This window comes from Dermacentor albipictus, chromosome 1 (genome assembly GCF_038994185.2).
Source record: "Dermacentor albipictus isolate Rhodes 1998 colony chromosome 1, USDA_Dalb.pri_finalv2, whole genome shotgun sequence".
NCBI classification, from domain to species: domain Eukaryota; kingdom Metazoa; phylum Arthropoda; class Arachnida; order Ixodida; family Ixodidae; genus Dermacentor; species Dermacentor albipictus.
In genome coordinates, this window is record NC_091821.1 from 11,121,784 (window position 1) to 11,137,021 (window position 15,238).

Consider the following 15,238-nt stretch of genomic DNA (forward strand, 5'->3'; position numbering starts at 1 on the left):
GGCGAAATGCTGACACTCAAAATGAGGAGTGCCACCTTGATTTTTGTGTCAGAAGTTTACCTGCGCAGCTGGTGCTGGCAATGTCACAACTCCTAGGTCACGAGCAAAACAACAAATTTTGTGTCGGGATCCGGTCAAGATCAACAAGAACCAAGCGTTCACGTTTGATCAGCTCTTCGAGGAAGCAAAGGGCAATGTGCATGTGTTTCAGAATACCACCAATAACATGCTAAAGACGCTGCTTGGCGGGTGCAATTGCTATGTATTCAGGCACATTGCGACGGCCGCCGGCAAAATGTTCTCAATTGTGGGCTGTGAAGAATGCCCCGGAGTCGTCTCCCTCCCGACCAGCGTGTTGTACCATCGTGTCCACAACCTCCGGTCAGATGGCCAGACATGCAACATAGCAGTCACCTATCAATTCTATACTGAGGTTGTCAAAGACATGCTGTGCCCCAACGGGCCGTCGTTCGCTGTGTGGGGCGATCAGGCAAAGAGCAGTGTCATATGAAACCTTAGCATGCACAAGGTGCAGGCGGCTGGCTTCCTCTTCGAGCTGCTCTTTAAAGGAAACGCGAATCGGGTGCAGCATGCCACCGACTCTAATGCTGAGTCATCGTGGTTGCACACCATCTTCTAGGCCTACCTCACACAGGTGGAGAGCGTGTCAAGCAGGCGCAAGAAAGTTCACGTCTTGCAGATGACCTCTGTTAAGTTTACTCACTCGAAGCGCGCAGCTGCGGTTCCTAGGAGAGTAGATGTAGATAGTAGAAACATAGGAGCTAGAGGCACATGCCCACTCTTGGGGATTGGCCATGAATAGGGTCGTTCAATGTAATATGAGAAAAAAGAACTGGGGAAGAATTCAAACAAAACTGGGTGGTGAGCAGGCCAGAATCAAGAGATAGACTGTAGACAAGGATTTTATGAAAATAAAGTATTAAACAAAAGCAAAAGTACAGCTGCAGTATTTACTGCAATATAGGTCGAACACGAATATAGCTCAATCCCTATGTTTTCAACTCGCAGAGATATAAAAAAAATAATTTGACTTTAGATCAACCCATATTTTTTTAGAAAAAAGAACAAAACGTGCAAGACACGCCTTTATTTACCGTAAGCTCAGCGACTAAATCTAGCTGGTCGATGTCACAAGCTACATTGTTGTTGTTGTTGTTCTCCTCAGTGGTTGTGGCGCATACCCACAGAGAGGTATTGGCCATGAATCGGGTGGTTAAATTAGGTATATAACAACAAGATAATTGACAATTTGAACGTTGGAGTACAGAAAGCATTTCTTTTTTTGTGAAGGAAAAAAAGCAATAAGAAGAAAACCCTGAATAAAGCAAGTAAGAATAGATGAATAGATAATTAATTAAAGGAATGAATAAATAAACAAATAAAGAAAGGAAACTGTGGTGGCTAGGGGGAAGGATAAATCTAACATTAGTTTCAGTCAGGCAATTTTGGAGTGCCAAGCAAACATTTCTGTGGCTGAACCCAATAATGGACCCTCCAATAGATAAGATCACCGGCACAGATAAATCTAGGACAATATTGCGAAGCGGGATTTCCAATAGTCTTTTTTCTTATTGCATAAAAACGCCTACAAGACAACAAGAAATGATTTATTATTTCCGCTTCGCCACAGAATGAGCATAATGGTGAGGGGACCAGACCAGGACCTGTGTAGATAGGAGTTTAACGTAGGTACACGGCAGCACAGCCTCATGATGCACAGTTAAATTTTTCTTGTTTTGAAAAATCCCTTCATCAAGAGTTTAGAAGGTGACGGTAATACATAGAGTTGGTTAATGTGGCGCCCGACACTGCCTGCATAATGACACCCCTGCGAAATCTAGCAGCAGTGACATGAGCAGTCAAAGGACAATACGGGAGAGCCGGGCCGCATATCGATGCCTTGGCTAGAGAATCTGCAATTTCATCTGTAATTAGTCCTTTATGGCCAGGCACCCAAATTCAACAGACACTTCTCAAGCACTCAGGTAACAATTAATGAAACGTCCTCATTACGCGAGAGTCATGAGGAGCAGTGAGGGATGAGCACAATGATAATGAATCAGTGACTACCACGGCTGACGTAATTGATGGGCATTATTTGCGCAGAGCCAGCACCATGGACTGCTATGAATTCGGCTAAATAGAGGGGTATAAAATCTGGCCACCGAGTAGCAAATGTCCAATCAAGAATCGGAGAAAATATACCTACACCTGACTTTTCTTAACACTGCAAAGCATCTATCATAATTACGATGCTTGTTTGGAGGTTCTGCAGATGATATTGCAATATAACGTCTAAAATACTGATATGGAAGTAATTTTCATTATTAGAAAACGTTCTATCGAATTCAATATCCGTGGTAACAGCTCTGTCGAGAATCGGAAGTAAATCGCATATGCGCATGTCCAACGGGTCAAGTAATTTCTGCACGAATGTAATTTGCCGAGTATGTAACCGCGGCCAGATGACACCAAAAACAACGCAGGCTTGGAAATAAATATTGTTTGAGAACGTCGCAGCGGTGATTCCAAAGTTTCCAAGAACGTCTACACTTTTAGAAGATGGAACCTGCACGAAAGAAGAGGAACACGGGATTTTAGATAAAGATCAGAATTTGCAACAAATTTAGAAAGTCTGAAAGATAAACGTATTGCTTCTCTTTGTAAGAGTATCATAGGGTGGGACTGGTAGGCTGGAGCTCCAGAGTAGAGCACGCAGCCAAATTCTAACGCAGGACGAAGTTACATACGATATGTTGCAACCAGGTATGCAATCACTCGAGCGCCCGCCACCAGCACTGCTACTGCCGTTGCCGATTTTTTACTACACGATGTTATTCTACACCCCGGCGCCCCTCGCCAATCGCTCACAGATCGAGGCCGCGCATTTTTGTCACGTGTAATCGACGATTTTTGGCACTCCTCCTCAACGCAGCACAAGTTGACAACTTCCTACCATCCCCAAACGAATGGCATCACCAAGCACCTAAATCGCACCCTCACGAACATGCTGTCAGTGTATGTTTCATCTGACCACCGTGACTGGGACCTCGCGCTACCTTACGTAACCTTCGCCTACAATTCGTCACGCCAAGACACCGCCGGTTATTCACCTTTTTATATGCTCTTTGGCCGTGAACTGACGTTACCACTGGACACCCTACTTCCGGCTTCTACAGCGCCGCCAAGCAATAATGCACGTGATGCCATCGCTCGTGTCCATCATGCGCGTAAGATCGCCCGCGCTAAGCTGTCGGCCTCGCAAGTTACCCAGAAGCGCCTTCCGTCCGTTTCTCACCCGGTGCCTTCGTTCTACTGTGATGTCCATTCCGTCGTGTTGGCTTGTCAGAGAAGTTGTTATCTTGGTACGCGGGCCCTTACTGTATCGTCCACCAGCTTACGGATGTCACCTACGAGATTGTTCCCGTCTCGCCGATTGTGCCACCTACGATCGCTCCCAGTGACATAGTTCACGTCAGCAGAATTAAAGCATAACGCCTTCCTTCTAACATCCCTGTTTAAAGTGCACCAAGACGGTGCTCGTACCGCCGGGAGTAATGTTACGAAGACAACTAATTCCGAGAGAGACATTCTGCTTGGAGCAGACGACGAAGAAGACAGGTCTGTCTGGTGTGCAGGCTGTCCACCGTTTTGGTTGCAAACCAAACCACCATTTTCGTTACTCCTGCGCACATACCTCGTTGTAAATACACTGTAAATAGTCACGCGTCGTGTCGTTTCATGTAACAATATTATTAGGAGCGTATATCTTCTCAATCCTATTCGGCGATTGCCCTACGCAATATGCCAATTGCACGGGTACCTTTTCCAGCCACATAAACGATGTGTGGGCACCAGTTGAGAGAGGCGTCATAGATAATTCCAACGTATTTAACAGGCACTACATGTGGCATATATTGAAGGTGGTAAGACAATGAGAGGTGCACTGGGTCATGTATCAGAAAGATGAGAATAGCACATCTGCTGGCATTGAGTAAAAACTTATTAACATCTAACCACCTCTACAGGGTTCAAAGGTAAGCTTGCAGTCGTTGGTATAGCGTGTGGACGTCGCTTGCAGATCCGAAAAACTCGATATCGTCGGCATAAGCATTAGTAGTTCCTTATTAATTACGGGGAAGTGTGCTCATGATAATATCAAGAAAGTATACGGGAAAGGACTGAACCTTGCGGTACTGCTCTCGTTTTTCATACCTAGAAGAAGAAAAGCCACTTTTGTAGCAATAGAATTATTCTTCCCCTAAAAATGAGTGAATCCACACTACTATATAACCCGGAACACCACAGGATGTTAGCCGATATATAAGTACAGTGTGCTCCACGGCATCGTACGCTTTAGCGATATTGAGCGTCACTATAAGGCAGCGTATTGCTTATGACGACGAGCGAGTTGTATTCGGCTTTCTAAGTCGACATGGGCATGCCAGATGGTGCAGCCTGCACCTGAAAATAATCTTAGAGGGACTAAGAATTAAATAATGATTAACAAATCTCATGATACGAAGGTGAAGAAGACTCAATTAATTTTACTACGTTAGACGTAAGCGATATGGGCCTACTCTTCTCCAGTAGGAACAACCAGAGACGTCGTCCTCATTGGATACTTCGCAAGAGCCCTAGGCACCTTAAACGATGTCGCCCTCGGTGCCGTCGAGTGCATTCGTTATGCAGGCTCCTTTTTAAACCATTCCTTATAATTACCAGAGTGGCATTTCAGCGGCCGCGAAGGACGAACTCCGGTAGCTTAGGCCTGCAACATTAGGCCTGCAATGGACATATGAGCTGATTATTATTATTAATGCGACAGCCTTTACATAGACGCTCCAAGCGAATTTTCAGCGTCGCTGTCGGCGTCGCCATGGGGCTCCACATATATTTAAGTATATGTATGCTATATGCTTATCCATGCCGTATTTGAGAGTTATATTGCTACACTAGTCGATCACTCAAGTTTCTCATATCCAGTGTTACGTTCGTGATTAAATTATTTCTCAGAATTTTGAGATTAGCAACCCAGAAACAAATGTGACAAAACATAACATTCAAAGCGCATTATTTATAAATAAATAAATAGCATCATTCACAGCGCATTCTATGTATCATAAATATTTACAAATTAATTAAATATTAAAATGCAATAAATATCATTGTACCGACCTGAAAATGATGTAGCTTTACTGCAATAAAAACAGCGCTAAACGACGGGACGAGTGAAGGGACACAGACAACGGCGCTGACTAACAACCAAAGTGTGTTTATTCCGTCAGTCAGCATATATATGCTCCGCCGCTATCTGAAACCACAGAATCTACAGGATAGGGCATGCGCAGGGGGAATGCAATTAGTGTGACAAGAAGGCAATCTCCTTTGGAAGGAGAGAAATGGACGGGAGGCTTACACATGCATCACCACTAACGTGAATGTGGAAGGCTTCGGATATAAGGCGTGCGCGGTCATCACGATATTTTGACAGATAGGTTACACCTTCGAAGGATGGCTTGCAGCCGCATTCATTGCAATGTAGCGACAACTGACTATCTTTTGCCCGTTTTTGAAATTTGTTGAAGTGCTCACGCATGCGGTCGTTGATGCAACGCCCCGTTTGGCCGATATAAAAAAACGCTTGCATGAAAGAGGGATCTTGTAAACCACACAGTCACAACAGTCAGCAACAAACCTCTGTCTGTGCTGTTTTTTACAACTGTTTTTGCTGTTATTGCTTACCCTATTGACTTGGTGGCACAGGCTACCTAACTTATTTTTGGCAGTAAACAGCAACCTGACGCCTGCCCTACTGACAACCTTTTTGAGGTTGTGCGCAACCTGGTGAACATAAGGTATTACCGCAACCACTTGCCGTGAGCGATTCTCGGACAGAGCAGCTGCCGACTGCTTTCCTTTAAGGTTCGCTACGAGGCTTTCGGCGATGCTGGTCAAAAGTGGTACCGAGAACCCTGCGAGCTTCAGTCTGGCTACTTGCTTTTCGAAGCTTACATCCACTTGGTGGTCACATGACCGGATGAGGGCCGCCTTCATGCAGGAACTTGCTATACCGCGCTTGACTATCTTTGAGTGCGCGGACGAAAATGGAAGAAGGCGCTTATGAGACCGAGGAGCGTAACCCCAACATACATGATTGCTTGAGAACGTTAGCTCCAAGTCTAAGAAACGGAGTTTGTTGTCTGACGGATGCTCCGTGGTCAATTCGAAAGAATCTAGAACTGTGCGGAACAAGTCAAATATTATAGCAGCAGCAGGCTGCGCGTCAGTGGCGTTAGTATTGTAAAAAATTAGAAAGTCATCGACGTATCGCATCACTTTTACAGTGCTTGTCTGGCTGAGCTTAGTTACAAGATTGCGGTCATAGCTGGCTAATAAAATGTCACTAAGAACAGGGGCTATACATGAACCGATGCACACACCTTTCTTCTGTATAAAAAGCTTATCCTCCATTGAAACGAAAGTGGAAAGCATATAAAACCTTAAAAGCTCTAAAAACTTGTCGACGTTGATACCACATGCATTCTGAAACCTAAGAACGCCATATTTGTCTATGCAATGGCCGACTTCAATGCATACATCATCTTGAGGCAAGGAGTAGTACAAGTCCTTGATGTCCACGGAAAAGGCTCGGACAGCCTCTGGACATTCCTCACGGAGGAAGGTGGAGACAGTACCTGGTGTCTTTATGAGGAAGGGGTCATCAATGTCGAGGAGGCACAAAAACCTTTGCAGGAACACTCCCAATTGTCGTTGCCAGGTTCCACGCTCAGAAACAAAGGTTTTTGCAAAGGTTTTTGTGCCTCCTCGACATTGATGACCCCTTCCTCATAAAGACACCAGGTACTGTCTCCACCTTCCTCCGTGAGGAATGTCCAGAGGCTGTCCGAGCCTTTTCCGTGGACATCAAGGACTTGTACTACTCCTTGCCTCAAGATGATGTATGCATTGAAGTCGGCCATTGCATAGACAAATATGGCGTTCTTAGGTTTCAGAATGCATGTGGTATCAACGTCGACAAGTTTTTAGAGCTTTTAAGGTTTTATATGCTTTCCACTTTCGTTTCAATGGAGGATAAGCTTTTTATACAGAAGAAAGGTGTGTGCATCGGTTCATGTATAGCCCCTGTTCTTAGTGACATTTTATTAGCCAGCTATGACCGCAATCTTGTAACTAAGCTCAGCCAGACAAGCACTGTAAAAGTGATGCGATACGTCGATGACTTTCTAATTTTTTACAATACTAACGCCACTGACGCGCAGCCTGCTGCTGCTATAATATTTGACTTGTTCCGCACAGTTCTAGATTCTTTCGAATTGACCACGGAGCATCCGTCAGACAACAAACTCCGTTTCTTAGACTTGGAGCTAACGTTCTCAAGCAATCATGTATGTTGGGGTTACGCTCCTCGGTCTCATAAGCGCCTTCTTCCATTTTCGTCCGCGCACTCAAAGATAGTCAAGCGCGGTATAGCAAGTTCCTGCATGAAGGCGGCCCTCATCCGGTCATGTGACCACCAAGTGGATGTAAGCTTCGAAAAGCAAGTAGCCAGACTGAAGCTCGCAGGGTTCTCGGTACCACTTTTGACCAGCATCGCCGAAAGCCTCGTAGCGAACCTTAAAGGAAAGCAGTCGGCAGCTGCTCTGTCCGAGAATCGCTCACGGCAAGTGGTTGCGGTAATACCTTATGTTCACCAGGTTGCGCACAACCTCAAAAAGGTTGTCAGTAGGGCAGGCGTCAGGTTGCTGTTTACTGCCAAAAATAAGTTAGGTAGCCTGTGCCACCAAGTCAATAGGGTAAGCAATAACAGCAAAAACAGTTGTAAAAAACAGCACAGACAGAGGTTTGTTGCTGACTGTTGTGATTGTGTGGTTTACAAGATCCCTCTTTCATGCAAGCGTTTTTTTATATCGGCCAAACGGGGCGTTGCATCAACGACCGCATGCGTGAGCACTTCAACAAATTTCAAAAACGGGCAAAAGATAGTCAGTTGTCGCTACATTGCAATGAATGCGGCTGCAAGCCATCCTTCGAAGGTGTAACCTATCTGTCAAAATATCGTGATGACCGCGCACGCCTTATATCCGAAGCCTTCCACATTCACGTTAGTGGTGATGCATGTGTAAGCCTCCCGTCCATTTCTCTCCTTCCAAAGGAGATTGCCTTCTTGTCACACTAATTGCATTCCCCCTGCGCATGCCCTATCCTGTAGATTCTGTGGTTTCAGATAGCGGCGGAGCATATATATGCTGACTGACGGAATAAAAACACTTTGGTTGTTAGTCAGCGCCGTTGTCTGTGTCCCTTCACTCGTCCCGTCGTTTAGCGCTGTTTTTATTGCTCGTAATCATGAACCAACCAGCCCAAATGCGTACTCTTTTGTAGCTTTACTGGCTTGGCTCTTTACGGACAGCGTGTTGGCGGGTGTGCGACGCCATTACAGGCCCTACACGGCTTATTACGGTTTCAAGGAGGAAGAAGAAATAAACAGAGAAGCTAGGGATGTTAACCCGAAATGCATCTGGTTGGATGCCAGAAATGTTACTGCACCCCTTTGGGTCGCATCCGCATATATTTACAATACCATCCGAGAAGTTCAAGCGCAACGCTAGACCTTCCTCTCGCAGTCAGTGCATCGCTCTATGAACGAAACTGCCAATTATTATTATTATTATTATTATTATTATTATTATTATTATTATTATTATTATTATTATTATTATTATTATTACTATTATTATTATTATTATTATTACGAGGTAGACGGGGACTCGTGGTAATGAACAGCCATGAAGTCTGAAGCGTCATCTTCATCGGGGCGAGTCCTCATGCGCCATAATGATCAGCGCCGAGCATGAGCAGGTGCCTCGAGCTACGAGCGAACAGAACGCGCTCTCGATCACCGACCGGGCTACACGCCGCATTCGCAGCTCCGCTTGCCACTTTGTTCCTCGCCTTCGGCCCGTCGCGTCGTGTACCAAGATCTACCTGTCCCTCCGGGGCCCCGGAAACTGAATCGACACTCTCTCGTGGTCTCGAAGGACAGGATTTGGCGATTGCCGTACCGGGGCAGCGAGCTGGCCCACAACTTCAAGGACTCGCTGAGTGGCTCCTGCCGCGCCGTCATGATCGCGGCAGTGACGCCTTCGAAGCTGAGCTACATAGAAGCGTGCAACAGCCTGAAGTACGCTGAGTGGGCCATGAAGATTAAGCTCCAGCCACGAAAGAATACGCTGAATGTGAACGTGCACATTTCCGTGTACAGTGCGCTCAGTGAGGAGTACAAGGAGGAGGCGGGATGTCTTCACCGTAAGCTTGAGAAGGCGGAAGCGGAGAATACTACACTCGAAGCTGAAGTGGGGGACTCCAAGCTCGGTCTGGCACTGACGACAGCCAGCCGAAGTGGCCTGCTACGAGTTCGGGAGACCGCCTGTGGTGATAGTGGTCAAGCGAGATGCAACAACGTTATGCCCAAAACTCCATTCCTGTCGCCCAGTGCGGATATGGGCTCGCCCTACTACGACGGCAGGATGGTCTACTACGTCGACGCAGCCCAAAATATATACAGAGTGCGCTCGAAGATCACCGGCCAGATCTGGGGCAACGAGACTGTGTTCAATCCCAGCCTGCCCAAGGAGAACTGCAAACAGCAGGTGATCAACACCGTTAAGCTGCAGCCAGGCTGTACTGAGGCCATCGGAAAGTTGCAATTAGCCGGGCAACGCGTTGCCAAGGAAAAGCTCGAAGCTCTAGACAATGAGCGACGGCTCAACTGTGAATCCAGCAAAGGCCCTCTTGCAGAAGCCTCAGTGGCTGCTTCCTTGGAGCCCGTGCAAACAGTTACAGCTCCGATGGGGCCACTCGTCAAGCAGGTCAATACTGAGGGCAAGCAGCAAATGCTCGGCCAGCTTCCCGTGTTCCTGCGCCAGAAGTGCAACCCATCGGAGGGCCTCAGCAACCTCGGATTTCCTCACTTGCGCTGCCTCTACGTCATCCTGGAGATGCGCAACTGCTGGAGCACGTACCCCTGCGATGCCAACGCAGCCATTGCCAAAAAGGCAAACGGTCCTGTTGGCACATGGGCTGGCGAGACGGAGACCGTGGTGGATGGTCCGTTAGACCTGGCGAGTCTGCTACAAGCTCCTGACTGGCACCTGCCCACCACGGTGCGGCGAAAGTCTGCTGTTTTACCGCCCGGACACCGTGGAGATTCGTTTAAAGACTACATAGACGAGGCAACCTTCGTCAGATTCCCAAATTGGTTCCCGCATCCACACCGGCACAGGCGCAATGGGATTGCAGGCATGGTCGTCGCGTCTGCAACACCCATCGTGCCATCCTGGAGCCCGAAGCAGGCGAATACGGCAAATGAGACGTTCGTGAGCGACACTCCAAGGTTGCCAGTGTTGGAGCCAATGTCATCTCTGCAGCCATCCACGCCGAAGGTGTGACGTCGACGCAGCGAAGGAGCCTCCGCACATCAAGCCTTCCCCGGTCGATGCCAGCTGCGACTCCGACTTCTCGGACCGCCTTCCTGTTGTCCAACAGGGGCCAGCAACACCTTGCCGCCCGTTTCCGCCAGCCCCAAAGCAGGCATATTCAGTGAGGCACTCCTCAAGGCGTGGAAACGCAGCCCACTCTCGCCTCACTGCGGCACGGCTTGTGTCTTAGGAGTGGTCAGAACAGCTATTGCAGTTTTTGGACCCTCTTAGTCTGTTCATATTTCTGGGTGGTCGGCTCAAGGACAGTGAAGTTTTGGCAGGGAGAGCGACGATCTCTGTCCACTGGGGACTGCTACGAGCCTTATCATACGGGTTCGCCAACACCTACGATTCTCTGCGGTTTCCAGCCTACAGTAAACGTTTGCGCGTGCAAGCGTCTAAATGCTAGTAACTAAGTGTCAGTAATTACGTGCTAGTTTACGTGTTAGTAACTACGTGCTTTTCAAGCTCTTCTTCATTTCATCCTACGAATGTGCAACGGGTATTTTCACATGGCGACAGATTTCGCGATGTCTTCGACCTATTAGAACCGAGCGCAAACTACAAGGGCGCTGCGAGCGCGGCTTACGTGACGTCCGAGAGAAGACTTGCGCATGCTGCCTTTGGAAGTTTGAGCGGCGCGTTCGGGTGGCTCTGGCGATGCTTTCTGTTTATTCACTTTCGTGCTCCGTATTTTTAAACTTATGGCGGTCATTTCAGAAATGTTTTATGTTCGCGTTTGTCATAATTTAAATTAAATGGATATTTGCTACACAAGTTTCTCAAAGGCACCCTCAAAATGCCGACCGACGGAGCTGAGTCTAGCACAGTGCGGGCTTTTCATGCGGGGTTCTACACTCAGCAGAGGCAGCTGACATGGTTACTAAAAGCAAGAAAGCATAAACTCAGACCCGGAACATTCCAATAAAGAGACTCGAGTAATTATTGCTAGGGTGCGCAAAGCGTGTAAGAAACAGTGGCTATGACTTCTATATTGAGCGAGGTTTGCCTCTCCAGGATCCATGATGTGCACATGTTATAAAATGATGTGCACAGATGGCTACAAATATGGACAACATAGGCAAAACAAAGCTCTTCGTAATCAGCTAAAATGTCTCATTGAGACCAGTATCTCTAAAAATCTGAACACAAAAGTGCCTTCGTTGCGCTAGACGCAATGTATAGAGCTAGTCTATGGCATAACGACTACAGGTTTTCCCGCTCAGTTTAATCCAAACGCCATTGAAAATAATCCAGGTGTGTGTCAATGTAATCTGAGCGCCAGCATTTTTAATCCCAGTGCCAATAATTTAATCCAGGCGCCACCACATTTAATCCCAGTGCCATCCGAATTAATCCGCGTGCCAAGTCATTTAATCCTTGCGCCAGCCATTTTAATCCAAATGCCACACATTTTAATTCCAGAGCCATTCAATTTAATCTTGTTGGAAATTGATTGAGAAACGAATAATTCTTGCAGAAGAGCTCGTAATAGGCGTCATGAATGCCGTATATTTATTGATGTGATCACTATATTGGCGTCAGCACTATAGGAGCACAGTTTCCACGCTACCAGTGTTGTTATGGTTTCTTCAGAAACACTTCCGTGTGTTATACCGCTCGCTCATTTCCTCCGTTTCAAGTCGCATTTCCGAGTGACAAGAGACTCACATAAGTGAGGTAGAATCGTTACGGATATTGCGCGACTTGTGTTGCGATCATGACATGCGATTTCCTTCCCTATCGCCTTGCATATCGATCGACATTGTTCGCAAGGGTAAAAACTTGCTCACCATTACTCAGGCACTTGGCATAATCACTAAGCACCACTCTTCTCACGCATGCACTATCCTAAACTGCCGGCATGCTTATCAAACGAAGTGCATAGTTGGGTGAAAACCATGATGACATCATGTGAGTCACTAGAGATCACCTCATTGGCTGCGTGATAGTGAGCCAGTTATTACCCTTTATAGCCACTTCGTTTGATATGCATGCCGACACTTTAGGATAGTGCATGCGTGAAAAGAGTGGTGACGTCACGAGAGTCACTAGTGATCACGTCACCTCAGTCAATGATAGGGAGCAGGTTTTTAAGCGTTGAAAGCGATTTCCTTTGATATGTTAGTTGCCTGATCAGGATATGTGTGACGGCGGTGACGTCGAGTAGGTCATTAGTGACCTAATCATGTCACTCAAGAATAAGCTGTCACATTCTCAGAACCAATTGGTTTGATATGCGTGTTGGAAGCATAAGAGTGTATGCAAGACACAAGCTTAGTGAGCTATATTGAATCGCTTAGTGATTATGTCAAGTGCCTGAGTAATGGTGAGCAAGTTTTCACCCTTGCGAACGATGTCGATCGATATGCAAGACGATAGGGAAGGAAATCGCACGTCATGATCGCAACTCAAGCCGCGTAATATCCTTCACGATTCTGACTCACTTATGTGAGTCACTCTTGTCACTCGGAAATGCGATTCGAAAAGGAGGAAATGAGTGAGCGATATAACATGCGGAAGTGTTTCTGAAGCAGCCATGACGACACCAGTAGCGTGGAAACTTTGCTCCTAAAGTGCTGACGCCAATATGGTGATTAAATCAATGAATATACGGCATTCATGACGCCTGTTACGACCTCTTCTGCATGAATTATTTGTTTCTTAATCAATTTCCAGCAGGATTAAATTGACTGGCACTGGGATTAAAATGTGTGGCATTTGGATTAAAATGGCTGGCGCAAGGATTAAATGACTTGGCACGCGGATTGATTCGGATGGCGCTGGGATTAAATGTGGTGGCGCCTGGATTAAATTATTGGCACTGGGATTAAAAATGCTGGCGCTCAGATTAAATTGGCTGGCACCTGGATTATTTTCAATGGCGTTTGGATTAAACTGAGCGGGAAAACCTGTAGTATTTCGAGGTAAAATATTGTATTTACGCATTTGTTCACAGAAAAGTTCAGCAGCAGCAAGAGGACTGCGCTAACACCGCAGTTAAAATTCTGCCCGCACCTCTTGCACTTTAAACTGCTTCCCAAAATTAGGCCATTCGTCGCCGATTTTGAGCGACGGTAATTTGAAGTGACTATAGTTGAGGCTTCCACCTGTTTGCCGCTCACAAAATTGCACTGACCAGTATTTATTACATTTTCAGCGTTAAAAGCGATTTACACGTTTTTGTTTCTTGGTGATCAGTTCTGAAGGGTCTGTTACAAAGAACTAACTCACATGCTCGGCCTAATGTTTAACGCGAGGTATGCCTTTAAGATCATATGGCTGCAGTCAGCAAGGAGTCTAAGCCTCATGCATTAGTAATCTGGGGCCCACCAAAGACATCATCATTCACTGAAGGAGGTAGAAATCAAGTGAATTCATAGGAGGCTTGCGGTATCTTCTTCATGCGGTGGGTATACGAGGCGGTACTTTGGGCTGCACAAGGCGCTTTAATTTTCCTCTTGAAAGCAGCATAAACTGCGCTCTAGTGCATCAAGTATGCTCTAAGCACGCCATGGGACTGCTCCATGGTCTCAAATGGAAGTTGCACTGAATGGATGAATTTCGTGAGCTATGCGTGCCTCGCCATAGCCACTGTTAGTTGGTTCCGTTGTGGGAGGGGTGTGCCATATTGTCGAATAAAGGCTGTTGCAGCCTCCCCCCCCCCCCCATTATGACGCATTCCACCACTTTTAATGGTTTGGCTCTCGGTCTTAATCATGAAGCTTTGCTTTGATTGCAGGGAGACTCGTACAAGTATCGGAAGAAAGGTAACCTATCGCAATTACAATTACTTCATTCAAAGATGTGTCTCCCATTACAAATTACTGCCCCACGAAAGTATTTGAGGAATCACTCAAAAGTAAATGATTACTTTTGCGTTACGTTACCTAACTTTTTATAACATTGCGAAGATACCATAAGAGGAGGAGCTGGCCTGGCACATACAGTGCTTATTCTGCAACCTTTCCTTCGTTCCTTATCTTTAGCAACATTTCCTTTCCTTTAAAAAATGTCATTGGTAATTATCCCTCGTTCTTGTCGTGCAGCAGCAATACGTAAAACTGCCGCGATATCCGCGCTGAGACGTAGAGTGTTGTAATGCACGGACATCTTGTGCTCAAAACTGTCGTTACTGAGTATCGGGGTCCTCTGTGAAGCGCAGCGCTTAATTGCTGCTGCGCGACTCGAAAAACGCGTGCCCGGATGGGCTACTGACTAGCTGTTAAAATTGTCTATATGTGATTTTCTGGTATTAACAGCCTGAGTGGCCGTTGCTGTCTAGGCATACCAACACCGGTTCAATTCACCAGTTAACATGTGATAAAACATTAACGTTAGGAAAGAAATATTGAGGTACCACATTTGCCTGTCTGAGGATGCGTCTCCACGAGGCGTCTGTGAGGCACGATCTCAGGCGTTCTACTGTAGTTGCCACCGACGTCAGTTTCCCAAAGCTGCGTCACCTGTTACAGCTAGTGTTGTCCATAAGGTAACAAATTACAATAAATTGGTTACTGACAAAAAGTAATTGAACTTGAATTATAGTGAACCCTACCGACTAAAAATGCAATAGTTAAATTAGAAGATTATCAAGAAATGCAATACATTGCAAGTAATGAAATACATGTAATTTGTTGTGCACAAGTGTGCATACAGCGGTTGTTCTTCGGGTATTCGTGAAGTAGATACCATGTATGACGCGCAGCCGTGTT

General features: G+C 46.3%; 2 protein-coding genes across 7 annotated transcripts in view; one reads left to right on the top strand and one right to left on the bottom strand.

Annotated features, from left to right (window-relative positions):
- Window positions 1-15,238, bottom strand: part of LOC139060167 (band 7 protein AGAP004871-like) — a 447,387-nt gene that overhangs the window by 33,331 nt on the left and 398,818 nt on the right. The gene's annotated exons all lie outside the window — the stretch shown is intronic.
- Window positions 22-11,387, top strand: LOC139054726 (uncharacterized). The gene is made up of 5 exons (XM_070532241.1): window positions 22-47; window positions 97-490; window positions 2,957-3,125; window positions 4,050-4,058; window positions 8,905-11,387. Exons 1-5 carry the CDS (start codon window positions 22-24, stop codon window positions 10,491-10,493), a joined length of 2,187 nt encoding a protein of 728 aa, XP_070388342.1. The 3' UTR covers window positions 10,494-11,387.

Bases quoted from the DNA above. Each gene is read 5' to 3' on its own strand.
- LOC139054726 (XM_070532241.1), top strand. From the start codon at position 22: ATGAGGAGTGCCACCTTGATTTTTGT. The intron at 48-96 runs GTCAGAAGTTTA...CACAACTCCTAG, and splicing joins AGTGCCACCTTGATTTTTGT to GTCACGAGCAAAACAACAAA. The intron at 491-2,956 runs GCAAAGAGCAGT...TCCTCAACGCAG, and splicing joins TCGCTGTGTGGGGCGATCAG to CACAAGTTGACAACTTCCTA.